General features: G+C 45.3%; 1 protein-coding gene across 17 annotated transcripts in view; it reads right to left on the reverse strand.

Annotated features, from left to right (window-relative positions):
* NRXN3 (neurexin 3) overlaps positions 1-17,448 on the reverse strand; it is a 573,277-nt gene that overhangs the window by 220,328 nt on the left and 335,501 nt on the right. For all 17 annotated transcript variants that reach the window (XR_013216505.1, XR_013216504.1, XR_013216506.1 and 14 more), the window contains 2 exons: positions 3,735-3,854; positions 3,101-3,482 (listed from right to left, as the gene is read on the reverse strand). Coding sequence is in view for 11 of the 17 variants with exons in the window: in XM_077267475.1 (XP_077123590.1) it covers positions 3,101-3,482; positions 3,735-3,854 (502 nt within the window). In the remaining 6 variants the exon portion in view is untranslated. The remainder of the gene's footprint in view (positions 1-3,100; positions 3,483-3,734; positions 3,855-17,448) is intronic.

A 17,448-nucleotide genomic window follows, 5' to 3' on the forward strand; every position in this document is an offset into this window, starting at 1 on the left:
TCCCATCTGCTCCATCCACATCCTGAACACCCAGCTGAGTGCAGTTACCCCGTCACACACAGTTCTGGGAATCTGAGGGGAGAACTCCAATTTGTGACTATAGTTCTCCAAGTTAGGGGTCCTCCACAACTCAATATCTCAGCTTTCACCCCACCCCTCCATGGATCCAGCCTGCATCATTAATGATGGAGCCACTACCGTCTGCAAGACACTGAGAACATCAGATGTTTCCCATCTATGGACTGTAAACTATCCACCTACATCAATGGCGACTCTGTTTTGCACAGCAACCTTTCGTTATATCAGAGCATGACTGACTGTCAGAGGGAATCGCTGCTCTGTACAATCCAGGACTATGCAACCTGCTGTAGATCTCGGCTATGCTGTAAAAAGAAGCTGCACTCACGAGAGAATTTCTTTTATAAAAAAATGTTTGTATTTATTGCATACATAAATGGTCATTCACCACAGAAGAAAATGATGATAACATAAAGTAGTTTAGGTTAAGGCTATGTTTCGACCCAGCCTGGGTCTTTCTCAAACCTCCCTAATATATGCAGAGAAAGCAGTATGGGTCAGCTCTCTAGCTGAGAGGAGCCACGTGGTCCACACAGGAAGCACATGGTTACGCTTCATAACACGGACACCCAAGGACACGCCCCTGCTGGGACCCCCCGTGGCTCCTCTCAGCTAGAGAGCCGGCCCATACTGCTTTCTCTGCATACACAACCCCTGGCAAAAATTATGGAATCACCGGCCTTGGAGGATGTTCATTCAGTTGTTTAATTTTGTAGAAAAAAAGCAGATCACAGACATGGCACAAAACTAAAGTCATTTCAAATGACAACTTTCTGGCTTTAAGAAACACTAAAAGAAATCAAGAAGAAAAAATGTGGTAGTCAGTAATGGTTACTTTTTTTAATCAACCATATGGGAAAAATTATGGAATCACTCAATTCTGAGGAAACTTTGTGGAATCACCCTGTAAATTTTCATACCCAAAAATAACACCTGCATCAAATTAGATCTGCTCGTTAGTCTGAATCTAAAAAGGAGTGCTCACACCTTGGAGAGCTGTTGCACCAAGTGGATTGACATGAATCATGGCTCCAACACGAGAGATGTCAATTGAAACAAAGGAGAGGAGTAAAAGAGGGTAAATCATCACGCAATGTTGCAAAAGATGTTGGTTGTTCACAGTCAGCTGTGTCTAAAATCTGGACCAAATACAAACAACATGGGAAGGATGTTAAAGGCAAACATACTGGTAGACCAAGGAAGGCATCAAAGCGTCAAGACCGGAAACTTAAAGCAATATGTCTCCAGAACAGGAAATGCACAACAAAACAAATGAGGAATGAATGGGTGGAAACTGGAGTCAACGTCTGTGACCGAACTGTAAGAAACCGCCTAAAGGAAATGGGATTTACATACAGAAAAGCTAAACGAAAACCATTATTAACACCTTAACTTAACAACAGAAAAAAACAAGGTTACAATGAGCTAAGGAAAAGCAATCATGGACTGTGGATGACTGGATGAAAGTCATATTCAGTGATGAATCATGAATCTGCATTGGGCAAGGTGATGATGCTGGAACTTTGTTTGGTGCCGTTCCAATGAGATTTATAAAGAAGACTGCCTGAAGAGAACATGCAAATTTCCACAGTCATTGACAATATGGGACTGCAAGTCAGGTAAAGGCACTGGGGAGATGGCTGTCATTGCATCTTCTATAAATGCAGAAGTTTATGTTGATATTTTGGACACCTTTTTTATCCCATCAATTGAAAGGATGTTTGGGGATGATGAAATCATTGTTCAAGATGATAATGCATCCTGCCATAGAGCAAAACTGTGAAAACATTGCTTGAAAAAAGACACATAAGGTCAATGTCATGGCCTGCAAATAGTCCGGATCTCAATCCAATTGAAAATCTTTGGTGGAAGTCAAAGAAAATGGTCCATGACAAGACTCCAACCTGCAAAGCTGATCTGGCAACAGCAATCATAGAAAGTTGGAGCCAGATTGATGAAGAGTACTGTTTGACACTCATTAAGTCCATACTTCAGAGACTGCAAGCTGTTCTAAAAGCCAGAGGTGGTGCAGCAAAATACTAGTGATGTGTTTTTTTGTTTGTTTTTCATGATTCCATAATTTTTTCCTCAGAATTGAGTGATTCCATAATTTTTCCCGTACGCTTGGTTAAAAAAAGTAACCATTATTGACTACCACATTTTTTGTTCTTGATTTCTTTAAGGGTATGTGTCCACATTCAGTATTACATCCGGATTAGCTGCGGATTGAACGCTGCGTACAGCCACATCGTTCAACCCGCAGCGTCCAGATGTTACAGCAGAGTGGAGGTGATTTTATGAAATCCCGTCTCCACTATGCGTGCGAACACGCATCCGGCGGCCCTGCGTTAACGGACATGTGGTGCATCTTTTTAGAACAGTAAATCACAGGGCCCTATGTATGGGGTACGGCGAATCCGGATGTGTTCGCTGAACACATCCGGAATCACCACGCGTACAGAAGGGGAGGGGCGCTTTGGGCGGAGTGGGGTTTCCGCTCCGTCCAAAGCACAGTCATTACGGAAAGTGGACACGCACCCTTAGAGTTTCTTAAAGCCAGAAAGTTGCCATTTGAAATTACTTTAGTTTTGTGCCATGTCTGTGATCTGCTTTTTTTCTACAAAATTAAGCAACTGAATGAACATCCTCCAAGGCCGGTGATTCCATAATTTTTGCTAGGGGTTGTGTTAGTGAGGCTTGAGAAAGACCCAGGCTGGGTTGAAAAGTAACTTTCTGTTATCATCATTTTCTTCTGTTGTGAATGACCATTTATGTATGCAATAAATAAGGACACTTTTTTTTGCAAAAGAAATTCTCCCGTGAGTGCGGCTCGTTTCTTTTTACATGATATATTGGAAAGCTTTAAGGTCCAGCCTGCACCCCCTGGACTACTGAGTGTGCTTCTTGTATTTTCATACGATCTCAGCCATGCTAACTGTAGTCTCTACTATATGGCCCGTCTGCAGCCCCTGTCCCAGCCTTTCCTTCCCACTTCCTAGTCTTATTCCTTGTCTGCTCATACCCCTTCACTAGCTCCACAGCGATGAAGTCGTTGCCATCTCCGCTGTTGAAGAGAATGAAGCCATCAGGTGAGATGGTCTTGAACTGGAAGAAGAGATGCATGGAGGTGTAGGCCTGGAGGGTAGAAAGAGTCAGGTAGCTGGCCTTGGTCCGAAAGGTGACAGGATCAGCAATGATGGGCCGGATCCCAAACCGCGCCTTCAGCTCGCAGTAGTCAATGTCTCCATTCTTGCACAGGTCAATGTAGAGCATGCCGTTGAACATAAGGCTCTGGAGATGCCCTATAAACTTTGAGGGCACGGAGGAGGCAAAGCGTTTCTCTGTCATGGAACCAGTCTCAATGTTGTGGAATTCTAAACGGGTGTGATCACCCGCCATGGTACCTGGGTAATGGGATCAAAATCATTATGTCTTCATGTCACATGTGCAGAACAGAAAGACAAATACAGGAAGCTCCAGCAGAGCACAAAGGCGCAGATCGTGGTACAATGTCACCATCTGCTGGCACAACAAAAGAATGCAAGAAATCAGAAGTGCAACACCCAGCAATTACTGCTCCCCAAATAATACTGCCACCTCATCACTCTGACACCAGAACATTACATATAACGATAAAGACCATTCACCCCTCTCACCTTCTGCCACATCATCATCCACGGTAAGTTTAAGGGTCTTCCCACGTCGGACCACTCTGACAGTGTGCCACTCATTATCATTCAGCTTCTGCCCCGCATAGAGAGTCTCAGGCCCCTTACCTAATATACGGTGGAGAGAGATGTTACTGTCACACCAATCACAAGGCACGCAAAATCAGGAGCGCGAAACCCACTGCCAAACCTCTGATCATTATAACCACTGGATATTATACCCGACCAGACAGCGTGGGGTTACTATATATAATATACAGAATACTGACCGGATATTATCAGGACGGATCAGTCAGCACTGGTTATTATATATAATGTACAGGTCAGTGACTGGATATTATCAGGACGGATCAGTCAGCGCTGGTTATTATATATAATGTACAGATCAGTGACTGGATATTTTCAGGAAGGATCAGTCAGCGTTGATTATTATATATAATGTACAGGGATCAGTGACCGGATATTATCAGGACGGATCAGTCAGCGCTGGTTATTGTATATAATGTACAGATTAGTGACCGGATATTATTAGGACGGATCAGTCAGCACTGGTTATTATATATAATGTACAGATCAGTGACTGGATATTATCAGGATGGATCAGTCAGCGCTATTATATATAGTATACAGGGATCAGTGACGGATATTATCAGGACAGATCAGTCAGCATTGGTTATTATACATAATATACAGATCAGTGACCGGATATTATCAGGAGCGATCAGTCAGCGCTGGTTATTATATATAATGTGCAGATCAGTGACCGGATATTATCAGGAGCAATCAGTCAGCGCTGGTTACTATATATAATGTACAGATCAGTGACCGGATATTATCAGGACAGGTCAGTCAGTGCTGGTTATTATATATAATGTACAGATCAGTGACCGGATATTATCAGGACGGGTCAGTCAGTGCTGGTTATTATATATAATGTACAGATCAGTGACCGGATATCAGGACGGATCAGTCAGTGTTGGTTATTATATATAATGTACAGGTCAGTGACCGGATATTATCAGGACGGATCAGTCAGCGCTGGTTATTATATATAATGTACAGATCAATCACCGGATATTATCAGGATGGATGAGTCAGCGCTGGTTATTATATATAATGTACAGATTAGTGACTGGATATTATCAGGACGGATCAGTCAGCGCTATTATATATAGTATACAGGGATCAGTGACGGATATTATCAGGACGGATCAGTCAGCATTGGTTATTATACATAATATACAGATCAGTGACCGGATATTATCAGGAGCGATCAGTCAGCGCTGGTTATTATGTATAATGTACAGATCAGTGACCAGATATCAGAACGGATCACTCAGTGCTGGTTATTATATATTGTTATGTCCCATGAATGAGACATTTTACAGACTGTCCTGTACATTTTACATGCTGTATTGCAGTTCTCATATTGTTTATTTTTGCTATGTGTTCCTGTGTTTTGCATAGCTGAAATCCTCCCTTTTCATCAAGTTTGACCCTTCTGTCTCCCTGTCTCCCTCTGCTGGGTGTTATGTCACTTCCTTCTTCTTCTCCCTGTGTCTCAGTCTCCATCTTGGCTTCATTAGAGGCACATGTGCTTTCAGCCTGTCTGAAGAAAGTCTTTTTTATCTGCTGCTGTTTGTATGCATTCAACAAGAATTCTTAAAGAAATCAAAGTCTCTTCTGGATTCTTCATAACGTGTGCCGGCAGCTGAGTTAAGCTACCTGTGAATGTCCCCAATTGTAAGTAAGGTGAAGAGATTCAGCATCTCACAGAGCCATATTTGCAGCCACAGGCCCCCGGACAGAATAGTAAAAAAGACTTACCAGATTCATCTGTAAAGCCACCAACAGCTTCTATAAAGCTACAGAACTTCCTGCAGAGCATCCGCTCTCAGCATATGGGCCCCTTTCCACTTGCGAGGAAAACGGACGAGTGCAATCCGATAAAAAATCGGATTGCACTCGGACCAATGTTATTCAATAGGTGTCTTTTCATTTGCGATTTTTTTCTCAGCCGAAATCGGACTGAGAAAAATCTGGGTCGGCTGAGAAAAAAATCGCAGCATGCTGCGTATTGCTGCGATTCTCGGATGAGACTCGCCAATGCAAGTCAATGGGTGCGAGAAAAAAATCGCACAGCACTCGCACCATGCGAGTTCTGTCCGATTTTTACGCACCGGTGTTCTTTGAAAAGCCGGTAATTCAGCGCGGTGTACAGTAAAATCACACTTGACAGGTTAGAATAGAGTAGATATATACACATAGAATAGGTATATATACACCTATATATGTATATTTATATTTAATGCAGTGCTAGATAGCATTAAAGCCGCTAATTCAATTGCCGACTTAATCTTTCTCTTTCACAAACCCGACAGGATATGAGACATGGTTTACATACAGTAAACCATCTCATATCCCTTCATTTATTACATATTCCTCTTCAGTAATGTAAGAAGTGTCTGTGTGTCAAATTTGGGGGCTCTAGGTATGAAATTAAAGGGTTAAATCGCGGAAAAAATTGGCGTGGGCTCCCGCGCAATTTTCTCCGCCAGAGTGGTAAAGCCAGTGACTGAGGGCAGATATTAATAGCCTGGAGAGGGTCCATGGTTATTGGCCCCCCCGGCTACAAACATCTGCCCCCAGCCACCCCAGAAAAGGCACATCTGGAAGATGCGCCTATTCTGACACTTGGCCACTCTTCCCACTCCCGTGTAGCGGTGGGATATGGGGTAATGAAGGGTTAATGTCGCCTTGCTATTGGAAGGTGACATTAAGCCAGGTTAATAATGGAGAGGCGTCAATTATGACACCTATCCATTATTAATCCAATTGTATGAAATGGTTAAAAAAAACAATATTGCAAAGTATTTTAATGAAATAAACACACAGGTTGTTGTAATATTTTATTGCTCTCTCAATCCACCTGAAGACCATCGTTCTGTAACAAATTAAAAATAATAAACCAACAATATACATACCCTCCATAGATCTGTAACGTCCCACGATGTAAATCCATCTGAAGGGGTTAAAATATTTTACAGGCAGGAGCTCTGCTATAATGCAGCTGTGCTCATGCCTGTAAACCCCGGGGAATGAAGGTAATGTAGGTCAATGACCTATAGTTACCTTCAGTCGCGGTGAGGCGCCCTCTGCTGGATGTCCTCATGAACTGGAGCCTTGGAAAAGTTCCCACGCTCGAGTTCATATGAGGACATCCAGCAGAGGGCGCCTCACCGCGACTGGAGGTAACTATAGGTCATTGACCTACATTACCTTCATTCCCCGGGGTTTACAGGCACGAGCACAGCTGCATTATAGCAGAGCTCCTGCCTATAAAATATTTTAACCCCTTCAGATGGATTTACATTGTGGGACGTTACAGATCTACGGAGGGTATGGAATATTGTTGGTTTATTATTTTTAATTTGTTACAGAACGATGGTCTTCAGGTGGATTGAGAGAGCAATAAAATATTACAACAACCTGTGTGTTGATTTCATTAAAATACTTTGCAATATTGTGTGGTTTTTTTTAACCATTTCATACAATTGGATTAATAATGGATAGGTGTCATAATTGACGCCTCTCCATTATTAACCTGGCTTAATGTCACCTTCCAATAGCAAGGTGACATTAACCCTTCATTACCCCATATCCCACCGCTACACGGGAGTGGGAAGAGAGTGGCCAAGTGCCAGAATAGGCGCATCTTCCACATGTGCCTTTTCTGGGGTGGCTGGGGGCAGATGTTTTTAGCCAGGGGGGGCCAATGACCATGGACCCTCTCTAGGCTATTAATATCTGCGCTCAGTCACTGGCTTTACCACTCTGGCGGAGAAAATTATGCGGGAGCCCACGCCAATTTTTTCCGCGATTTAACCCTTTAATTTCATAGCTAGAGCCCCCAAATTTGACACACAGACACATCTTACATTAGTGAAGAGGAATACGTAATAAAAGAAGGGATATGAGATGGTTTACTGTATGTAAACCATGTCTCATATCCTGTCGGGTTTGTAAAGGAGAAAGAAAAAGCCGGCAATTGAATTAGCGGCTTTTATGCTATCTAGCGCTGCATTAAATATAAATATACATATATATGTTAGTGAGACACCTATATATATATATATATATATATATGTATATATACACATTATATGTGTATATATCTATTCTATTCTAACCTGTCAGTGTGATTTTACTGTACACAGCAATGATTTGCCGGCTTTTCAAAGGACACTGGTGCGTACAAATCGGACAGTAATACGGATGTCATACGGATGATGCGATTACAAAAAACGGATGATGCGATTAAAAATCGCATTGCACTCGCATGACAATCGCATACGTTACATCCGTTTTTTCAGTCCAGATTACGGACCGTTTTTTCTCTCGCAAGTGGAAAGGGACCCTATAAGAGACTATACAGCTCCCATTCTCCCTGTGAATCAGGATGGCTGAAGGAATGACTACGGTCTCTGCCAGACCCATTGTTAGAGGAAGAGTGCATAGAACTTGATCCACCATCTAGTGAGAAGGCTAGACGTCCCACAAAGCCCACATGGAAAGTAAGGGAGAATCTAGAATCCAGTAAACATAATCTCCGTGCCATAGCAGAGCAATGGCAAAAACTGCTGAGTCACATAGACAGCGTGTCTCAACCTGCTTCTCTCGAACGACCACCAGAGGGAACCCATGCACAACTGTGTTCAGATTATCAACTGTATGCAGAAATTGCAGATCAGTGCACCTCTGTTTTACAGAGACTTAAGGCCCCGTCTCACACAGCGACGCTGCAGCGATACAGACAACGATGCTGATCGCTGCAGCGTCGCTGTTTTGTCGCTGTGTGGTCGCTGGGGAGCTGTCACACAGACAGCTCTCTCCAGCAACCAACGATCAGGGGAACGACTTCGGCATCGTTGAAACTGTCTTCAACGATGCCGAAGTCCCCCTGCAGCACCCGGGTAACCAGGGTAAACATCGGGTTACTAAGCGCAGGGCCGCGCTTAGTAACCCGATGTTTACCCTGGTTACCAAAAAAAACAAACAGTACATACTCACCATCTGTTGCCCGTCAGGTCCCTTGCCGTCCGCTTCCCGCTCTGACTGTGTGCCGCCGTACAGTGAGAGCAGAGCGCAGCGGTGACGTCACTGCTGTGCTCTCACTTTACGGCGGCAGTCAGAGCAGGAAGCAGACGCCAAGGGACCTGACGGGCAACAGATGGTGAGTATGTACTGTTTGTTTTTTTTTACATTTACGCTGGTAACCAGGGTAAACATCGGGTTACTAAGCGCGGCCCTGCGCTTAGTAACCCGATGTTTACCCTGGTTACCAGTGAAGACATCGCTGGATCGGTGTCACACACACCGATTCAGCGATGTCAGCGGGACCTCAATGACCAAAAAAAGGTCCAGGCCATTCCGACACGACCAGCGATCTCGCAGCAGGGGCCTGATCGCTGGTACGTGTCACACATAGCGAGATCGCTACTGAGGTCGCTGTTGCGTCACAAAACTTGTGACTCAGCAGCGATCTCGCTAGCGATCTCGCTATGTGAGACGGGGCCTTTAACCCGTCAGTTCCCTGCAAAGAGCTGCAAGCTTTCGAACAACTTAACTCTGAGAGAAAAAGCATGGTGCGCGATATAAAAGCCAAGACAGAGGCAAGAATCGCGCTAATAGCCGAGATGTCATCTTGTATTTCCGGCTCAGCCAGATAGTCAAAGCGATCATCTAAGTCACGCTCTTCAAAATCCTCAACCCTCAGCGAACAGCTCGTAAGAGCGCGTGCAGAAGCTGAGGCCAGTAAAATACAAGCTGCCTTCGCTCAAAAGAAAATTGAGATGGAAACAGAGGCAGCGGAAACAGAGGCCCTAGAAAAGAAAGGCAGAAACAGAGGCCCTAGAGATGAAAAGAAAAGCAGAAACAGAGGCCCTAGAGAAGGAATGCGAACATGCCGCAGCAATGGCAAGGTTAAAGGTCCTGGAACAAGCCATCAGTGGGAGCCAAAGAGACAGTGTCAGCTAAAGTGATTTTGATACTGAAGACCCTCTTAAGCGTACTAGAGACTATGTACAAAGCCAATACAGCGCTCTCCCTGCTCCTTCAATCCTTCCTGACTGCACAGATGCTCCCCTGAGACAGCAGGACACAGAGTGTTTACCCGCATCCTGCACCCGAGGTCAGTACAATACACTGCCAACCCTGCATCCTGATCCTCCTCTGTGCACCAAAATGTACCGGAAACCTGTACCTCACCAAACCTTAGGCAAGGTTCACATTGCGTTAACAGCAGCCCGTTCAACACATGCGTTAACGGGCTGCTGTTAACGCTAGTGCCGACATGACATCGCGCTAGGGCAGACAGAGCTAGCAGATGCTGTATCTGCGCTAGCAGTGACTGACCCGGAAACGCTGCAGCCCACGTCCCAGGGTCCGTCACTCAATGACGGCACATCGCTAGCGCACGCCCATTGTGGGCGTGTGCTAGCGATGCGTCCGACGTTGGACTTAATGGCGTTAACGGGCTGCGTTACACCACGTTATGCCGTGGTGTAACGTAGTCCGTCTAACGGACGCCTCTAGCGCAATGTGAACGCAGCCTTATACATAGAAACATACGTGCAGGCCAATATGCAGGCAAGTCACCACACTCCGGTCAGTCACACAATTCCAGTCCCATGTGTGTCGGAAACTAAGCTCATTAAGCCAGTTAATGGACTGAACGCCTACACTGCCCCATATGTTCCTGCATTCCCAGGTCAAAGCACAGACTGTATGAACAATGCTACCCAGCCAGCAACGGTCCTTCCAAAATTGGAGAATGCCGATATGACTGGCTTTGCAAGGTACATGATTCGACGTGATATAACTAAGACCGGTCTTACAAAGTATGACGATAAACCTGAGAACTACAGGGGTTGGAACTGTACCTTTAAAACCACAATCAGTGACCTCGGCATTACCGCCACTGAAGAGCTAGACCTGCTAATCAGGTGGCTTGGGCCACAATCCACAGATCGGGTCAAGAGACTTAAATCCGTCTACATCAGTAATCCTATCGCGGGTCTCACTGCTGCATGGAACAGGCTAAAAAGAAGCTATAGCAGTCCTGAAGCCATAGAAAAGGCCCTGTTCAAGCGACTAGTGGAATTTCGAATGGTATCTAGTAAGGATAGTACAAGGTTCCAAGAGCTCAGCGACCTTCTGTTAGAGCTTCAGCTGGCCAAAGCAGACCCGTACCTGCCTGGCCTCAGCTATCTGGACACTGCTCATGGGGTAACCCCAATAGTTTCCAAGCTGCCATCCAATATCCAAAATAAGTGGGCCATGCTTGGATCAAAATACAAAAGGGAAAACCAAGTCTCCTTCCCTCCATTTTCCTACTTCTGAAAATATTGCAGAATGTAAGACTGATCCAAGTTTTTCCTATGAAGAACACAGCGACCCTGTTTCATCTCCTAAATACAAGAGTCCACGTCTTAACTACAGGAACCGCTGAGCTCCAATGTCCATCAAGAAGACTGATGTTCTTCCCACACCTACAGTATCACAAGATAAGAGCAACAAAGGTGAGAAGGTTGAGAATCCTAATCGTACGTGTCCCATTCACAAGAAACCTCACCCCTTAAAGAAGTGCATCGGCTTCAGAAAGAAACCACTCCAGGAACGCAAAGAGCTTCTGAAGAACTTTGCGATATGTTACAGGTGCCGCGCTTCTACTGAACACTTTGCTAAGGACTGTAAAATATCTATTAAAGGGAACCTATCACCCCGTTTTTTAAAGATTAGATAAAAATAGTGTGAAATAGGGGCAGAGCTGGGCTTTACATTAGTGCCTTTTTGGTGCCTTTACACCCCCGTTAGGCTGCCGAAATACCTTTGTGAAGTGGCCGTTTTGTCCTGTCACTCAAGTTGGTCAGGTCGGATGGGCGTGGTCACAGCGCTGTTTCTCCCCCAGATCAGGCTCATCATTACGTTGGTGGCGTAGTGGTGTGCGCATGTCCAAGGTCCCGAATCCTGCACAGGGGTGTGAAAATAGCAGCGATGTCCGTTATTCCATTGGTGGTCGGTGGGCGCGGCCATCTTGCTTTGGCCGCGCGTGCGCAGAAGCGGCGCTCTGCTGGCCGCGGCTTCAGGAAAATGGCCGCGGGCATCCGCGCGTGTGCAGATGGCTATCGCGGCGGCCATTTTTGTGAAGCCGAGATGCGAACTCTGCTTCACGAAAATGGCCGCCGCGATAGCCATCTGCTCACGCGCGGATGCCCGCGGCCATTTTCCTGAAGCCGCGGCCAGCAGAGCGCCGCTTCTGCGCACGCGCGGCCAAAGCAAGATGGCCGCGCCCACCGACCACCAATGGAATAACGGACATCGCTGCTATTTTCACACCCCTGTGCAGGATTCGGGACCTTGGACATGCGCACACCACTACGCCACCAACGTAATGATGAGCCTGATCTGGGGGAGAAACAGCGCTGTGACCACGCCCATCCGACCTGACCAACTTGAGTGACAGGACAAAACGGCCACTTCACAAAGGTATTTCGGCAGCCTAACGGGGGTGTAAAGGCACCAAAAAGGCACTAATGTAAAGCCCAGCTCTGCCCCTATTTCACACTATTTTTATCTAATCTTTAAAAAACGGGGTGATAGGTTCCCTTTAAGTGTTTGGAGTGCGACAGGAGCATGTGCAAGCGCTCCATCCATCCCAGTCTAACACTGCACAGCCTACGCCTCCCCCCATCACGAGGCAAGGCGGGGAGGATGCTGTTCAAACAGTGAGTTCTATCACAATATCTTCTTCATGCACAGAAGTCTGCAGAGAAGGACACTGGGACAAGTTGTGTGTGAAGATATGCCTGGTGAATGTGTTTCCCAAGGGTCGACCGGAGAAAAACGCAAGGGTGTATGTTATCCTGGATGATCAGAGCAACCGGTCACTTGCAAGGTCAGAACTCTTTGATAGGTTTGACCTAAAGGGAAACTCTCACCCCTACACCCTGGGCACCTGCAGCTGTGTTACGGAGGTCTCTGGGAGAAGAGCAAATGGACTCATTGTGTCTTCTCTTGAGAACAATGTGGAGATACCCTTACCCACTCTGGTCGAATGCAACCAGATACCGTCCAACAGAGAGGAAATCCCAACTCCAGAGGCTGCACTCCATCACCCTCATCTAAGGACTTTGGCAGGCAAGATGCCAGCTTTTGACAACCGCAAACATTCTGATCTTGCTTGGCAGAGACATTCTGCGACTACACAAGGTACGTCAGCAAATCAACGGGCCACACGACGCTCCATTTGCTCAACGCTTTGACCTCGGCTGGGTTATCATAGGAAATGTCTGTATAGGAAAGATGAAGAGACCCATGAGGATTTCCTAATTTAAGACTCACATCCTACCAAATGGTCGCAGCACTTACTTTCAACCATGCCCGCATCATTACTGGGTGAAAGAAAATATTAGCGATAACAAGTGGAAGAAAGAAACCTCTGACGACACAAACATATTCCTGTCCCGCAATGATGACCTCGGGTCAACAGTGTTCAACTCTACAAGAAAAGACAACCAGCTAGCGCCTGCAAGGGAGGACAAAGAGTTTGTAAAGATTATGGAAAAGGAATTCGCCCAAGACGATTCAAATAGCTGGGTAGCACCTTTTACCTTTTCGTTCTCCAAGAACAAGACTACCTAATAATCTACAACAAGCAACAGCAAGGTTTTCATCCCTAAAACGCACCTTAAAGAGAAGGCCAGAGATGGAGAAACATTTTGTCGACTTCATGCAGAATATCTTCGACAGAGGTCACGCAGAACCCGCACCCCCGCTAAAAGAAGGTGAAGAATACTGGTATCTCCCATCCTTTGGTGTCTACCATCCTCACAAACCCGACCAAATTAGAGTGGTGTTTGACTCCAGTGCTCAGTATGAAGGCATCTCCCTAAATAGGCTGCTCCTCACTGGGCCTAATCTAAACAGCCTTATAGGAGTACTTATTCCCTTCAGACAAGAACCTGTTGCAGTAATGGCCGACATTCAACAAATGTTTCACTGTTTTATCGTGAGAGAAGACAGCAGAAACTACCTCAGATTCCTTTGGCACAAAGACGTCCATAACAAGGTCATAGACTACAGGATGAAGGTGCACGTCTTCGGGAACAGCCCCTTGTCTGCAGTGGCCATCTATGGATTAAGCCGGACAGCACAGGAAGATGAGAGTATGGGTCTGATGTTAGTCTATTTGTGGAAAGAAGCTTTTACGTAGATGATGGGCTTAAGTCTCTTCCCACAAGTGAAGAGACAATCGATCTGCTCTCTAGGACTCAGGAAATGCTGTCAACAGCAAACCTAAGACTCCACTAAATCATTTCCAACAGTAAAAAGGTAATGGAAGCCTTTCCATCTGAGGATCACACTGCTGGTGTAAGGGATCTTGTTCTGGGTTCTGACGTTCCTCCCACGCAACGCAGCCTCGGTCTGCTTTTGGATATTAAGCAGGACACGTTCACTTTCCAGGTGTCAGCTTGTGATAAACCTTTCACTAAACGAGGAGTCCTATCTGTTGTGAACAGCATCTATGATCCTCTCAGGTTTATCGCACCCATCACCATTCAAGGCAAGATACTGTTGAGACAGTTGACCCCCGAGAATATGGATTGGGACACTTCGCTACCATCCCAGAAACAACAAAGGTGGGAGGCGTGGAAGAAGTCTCTGAAGGTCTTAGAGCATTTCCAAATCCCACGTTGTTATTCCCCAGGCACTCTTTCAGCCACCATCAGAAGAGAAGTCCACATTTTCTCCAACGCTTCTACTGTGGCTATAGCTGCCCGTAGCCTACCTGAAGACCTTGGTAGATTCATCCTTGGTAAGGCAAAAATAACCCCGAAACCTGCTCACTCTGTTCCAAGACAAACTTTGTGCCGCCGTTCTGCAATGGAGTTAGCTGAAGCTATATAGGACGAAATGGACATTGCTATTGATTCATTTACCTTCTACACATACAGTAAAGTGGTACCAGTAACATCGGACCCTGATGCACCAATGATCCTTACTCCTGCTACACTTCTTACTCAGAAGGATGGAGCTGCCGCAATCCCTCCAGGGAAGTTCATGGACGGGAACATTTACAGACGTCAGTGGAAACAGATACAACACTTGTCCAATGTCTTTTGGCACCGCTGGAAAACGGAATACCTGCACTTGCTCCAAAGTCGTCACAAATGGCAGACTGCAAAACCTAATCTCCAAGAGGGAAACCTCGTCCTTAAAGATAAAGAAGCTCATCTCAACGACTGGCCAATGGGTCTTATCACCAAGGTTACATCAAGCAATGACTGGAAGATCCGTAAGGTAGAAGTCAAGGTTGCGAAAGGCCGTTCAACTCGTATTTTCTTCCGTCCAGTCACTGAGCTTGTGTTACTTTTAACAAAGGAGGGCATCACATGAAAGTAATTGTTTGTGGACACAGGTCATGGCGGGGAGCCTACGCCATATATTCCTCCAGCTGTGTTGGAACATTCGAACATTTGAACTTTCTCCAGTGGATTGTTGGGTTGGTGGGAGTGTTTGCACGTTGCGGCTTCCCCAATCTGAAGATGGGTTTACGTTTGGACTCGGACTATCCCGCCGTTGAGGACTTCATGCCTTCAACTGAAGATTGGACCATGCCAATTGGACTACAACTGTTGTTGTTACTTGCATGCTTGTTTTCCTTTTGTTTTTCAGGTCTACAGTGACATCCCCAGAAGACATAAGAATTATGAAATCTAAAGATTTCAGACGGGGAGTGTTATGTCCCATGAATGAGACATTTTACAGACTGTCCTGTACATTTTACATGCTGTATTGTAGTTCTCATATTGTTTATTGTTATATGTGTTCCTGTGTTTTGCATAGCTGAAATCCTCCCTTTCCATCAAGTTTGTCCATTCTATCTCCCTCTGCTGGGTGTCATGTCACTTCCTTCTTCTCCCTGTGTCTCAGTCTCCATCTTGGCTTCCTTTGGGGCACATGTGCTTTCAGCTTGTCTCAAAGAAAGTCTTTTTTACCTGCTGCTGCTGTTTATGCATTCAACAAGAACTCTTAAAGAAATCAATGTCTCTTCTGGATTCTTCATAACATGTGTGCCGGCAGCTGAGTTAAGCTATCTGTGAACGTCGCCAATTGTAAGTAAGGAGAAAAGATTCAGCATCTCACAGAGCCATATTTGCAGTCACAGGCCCCGGGGACAGAATATATATAAAGCACAGATCAGTGACCGGATATCATCAGTATGTATCAGTCAGCGTTGGTTATTATATTTAATGTACAGGTCAGTGACCGGATATTATCAGGACGGATCAGTCAGCGCTGGTTATAATATATAATGTACAGGGATCAGTGACCGAATATTATCAGGATGGATCAGTCAGCGCTGGTTATTATATATAATGTACAGATCAGTTACCGGATATTATCAGGACGGATCAGTCAGCACTGGTTATTATATATAATGTACAGATCAGTGACCGGATATTAGGATGGATCAGTCAGCGCTGGTTATTATATATAATGTACAGATTAGTGACTGGATATTATCAGGATGGATCAGTCAGCGCTGGTTATTATATATAGTATACAGGGATCAGTGACCGGATATTATAAGGATGGATCAGTCAGCGCTGGTTATTATATATAGTATACAGGGATCAGTGACCGGATATTATCAGGAATGACCAATCAGCACATGTTAATATATATAATGTACAGAGATCAGTGACTGGATATTATCAGGACGGATCAGTCAGCGCTGGTTATTATATATAATGTACAGATCAGTGACTGGATATTATTATTAGGGCTTTTTCTCTACAGTTATAACTCAGGCAATGTTTGTATTGCACAGAGGTTTCCCAAGTGTATGGAGTAAAATTCCTTTAATTCGGCATCCAATAGTCCAGTAATTCAAAAAATCCAGCTCGTGTTTCTGGCACAGAATTGTATGATAATCCGAAATCTTCTCACACAAGAAAACAGAGCAAATAGAATAATTATTAGACTATTTTAAATATGACAAAAAGATGATTACATATTAGCTTTGCACAATGAATACTATTAATCACAGAATTACATGTCCACTCCATCTCCATCTGGAAGTCTGGAATGATTAACAACATGGCACCTGGTTGACCCACTGATCCCGGATTAAAGGAATTAAAAAAAAGAAAAAACAAAACATAGTAAATTATTAAGACTAAGAAATGTAAATCATTCTGACAAGTTGTCAATCATTTTATCATGTAAATTTCAGTAATTTCCCACCACAATTACCTTATACCTTCTCTCTGCCACAGCCCCACTCTTTCCTCGGCCACTGAACCCACGCCTTTTCTCCGGCCGCCGACCCACGCCTTCCCCAGGACAAAGATCCACGCCTTTCCCCCAGCCGCTGCCAAACGATTTTCCCCTGGCTCATCCACCCACACCTTTCTCCTGACCCATCCACCAACGCCTTTCCCCTGGCCCTTCCACCCACGCCTTTCCCCTGGCTCATCCACCCACGCCTTTCCCCTGGCCCATGCACCCACGCATTCCCCCTGGCCCATCCATCCACGCCTTTCCCCTGGCCCATCCACTCACGCCTTTTCCCTGGCCCATCCACTCACGCCTTTTCCCTGGCCCATCCACCCACACCTTTCTCCTGGCCCATCCA

Source organism: Ranitomeya variabilis, chromosome 1 (genome assembly GCF_051348905.1).
Source record: "Ranitomeya variabilis isolate aRanVar5 chromosome 1, aRanVar5.hap1, whole genome shotgun sequence".
NCBI classification, from domain to species: Eukaryota; Metazoa; Chordata; class Amphibia; order Anura; family Dendrobatidae; genus Ranitomeya; species Ranitomeya variabilis.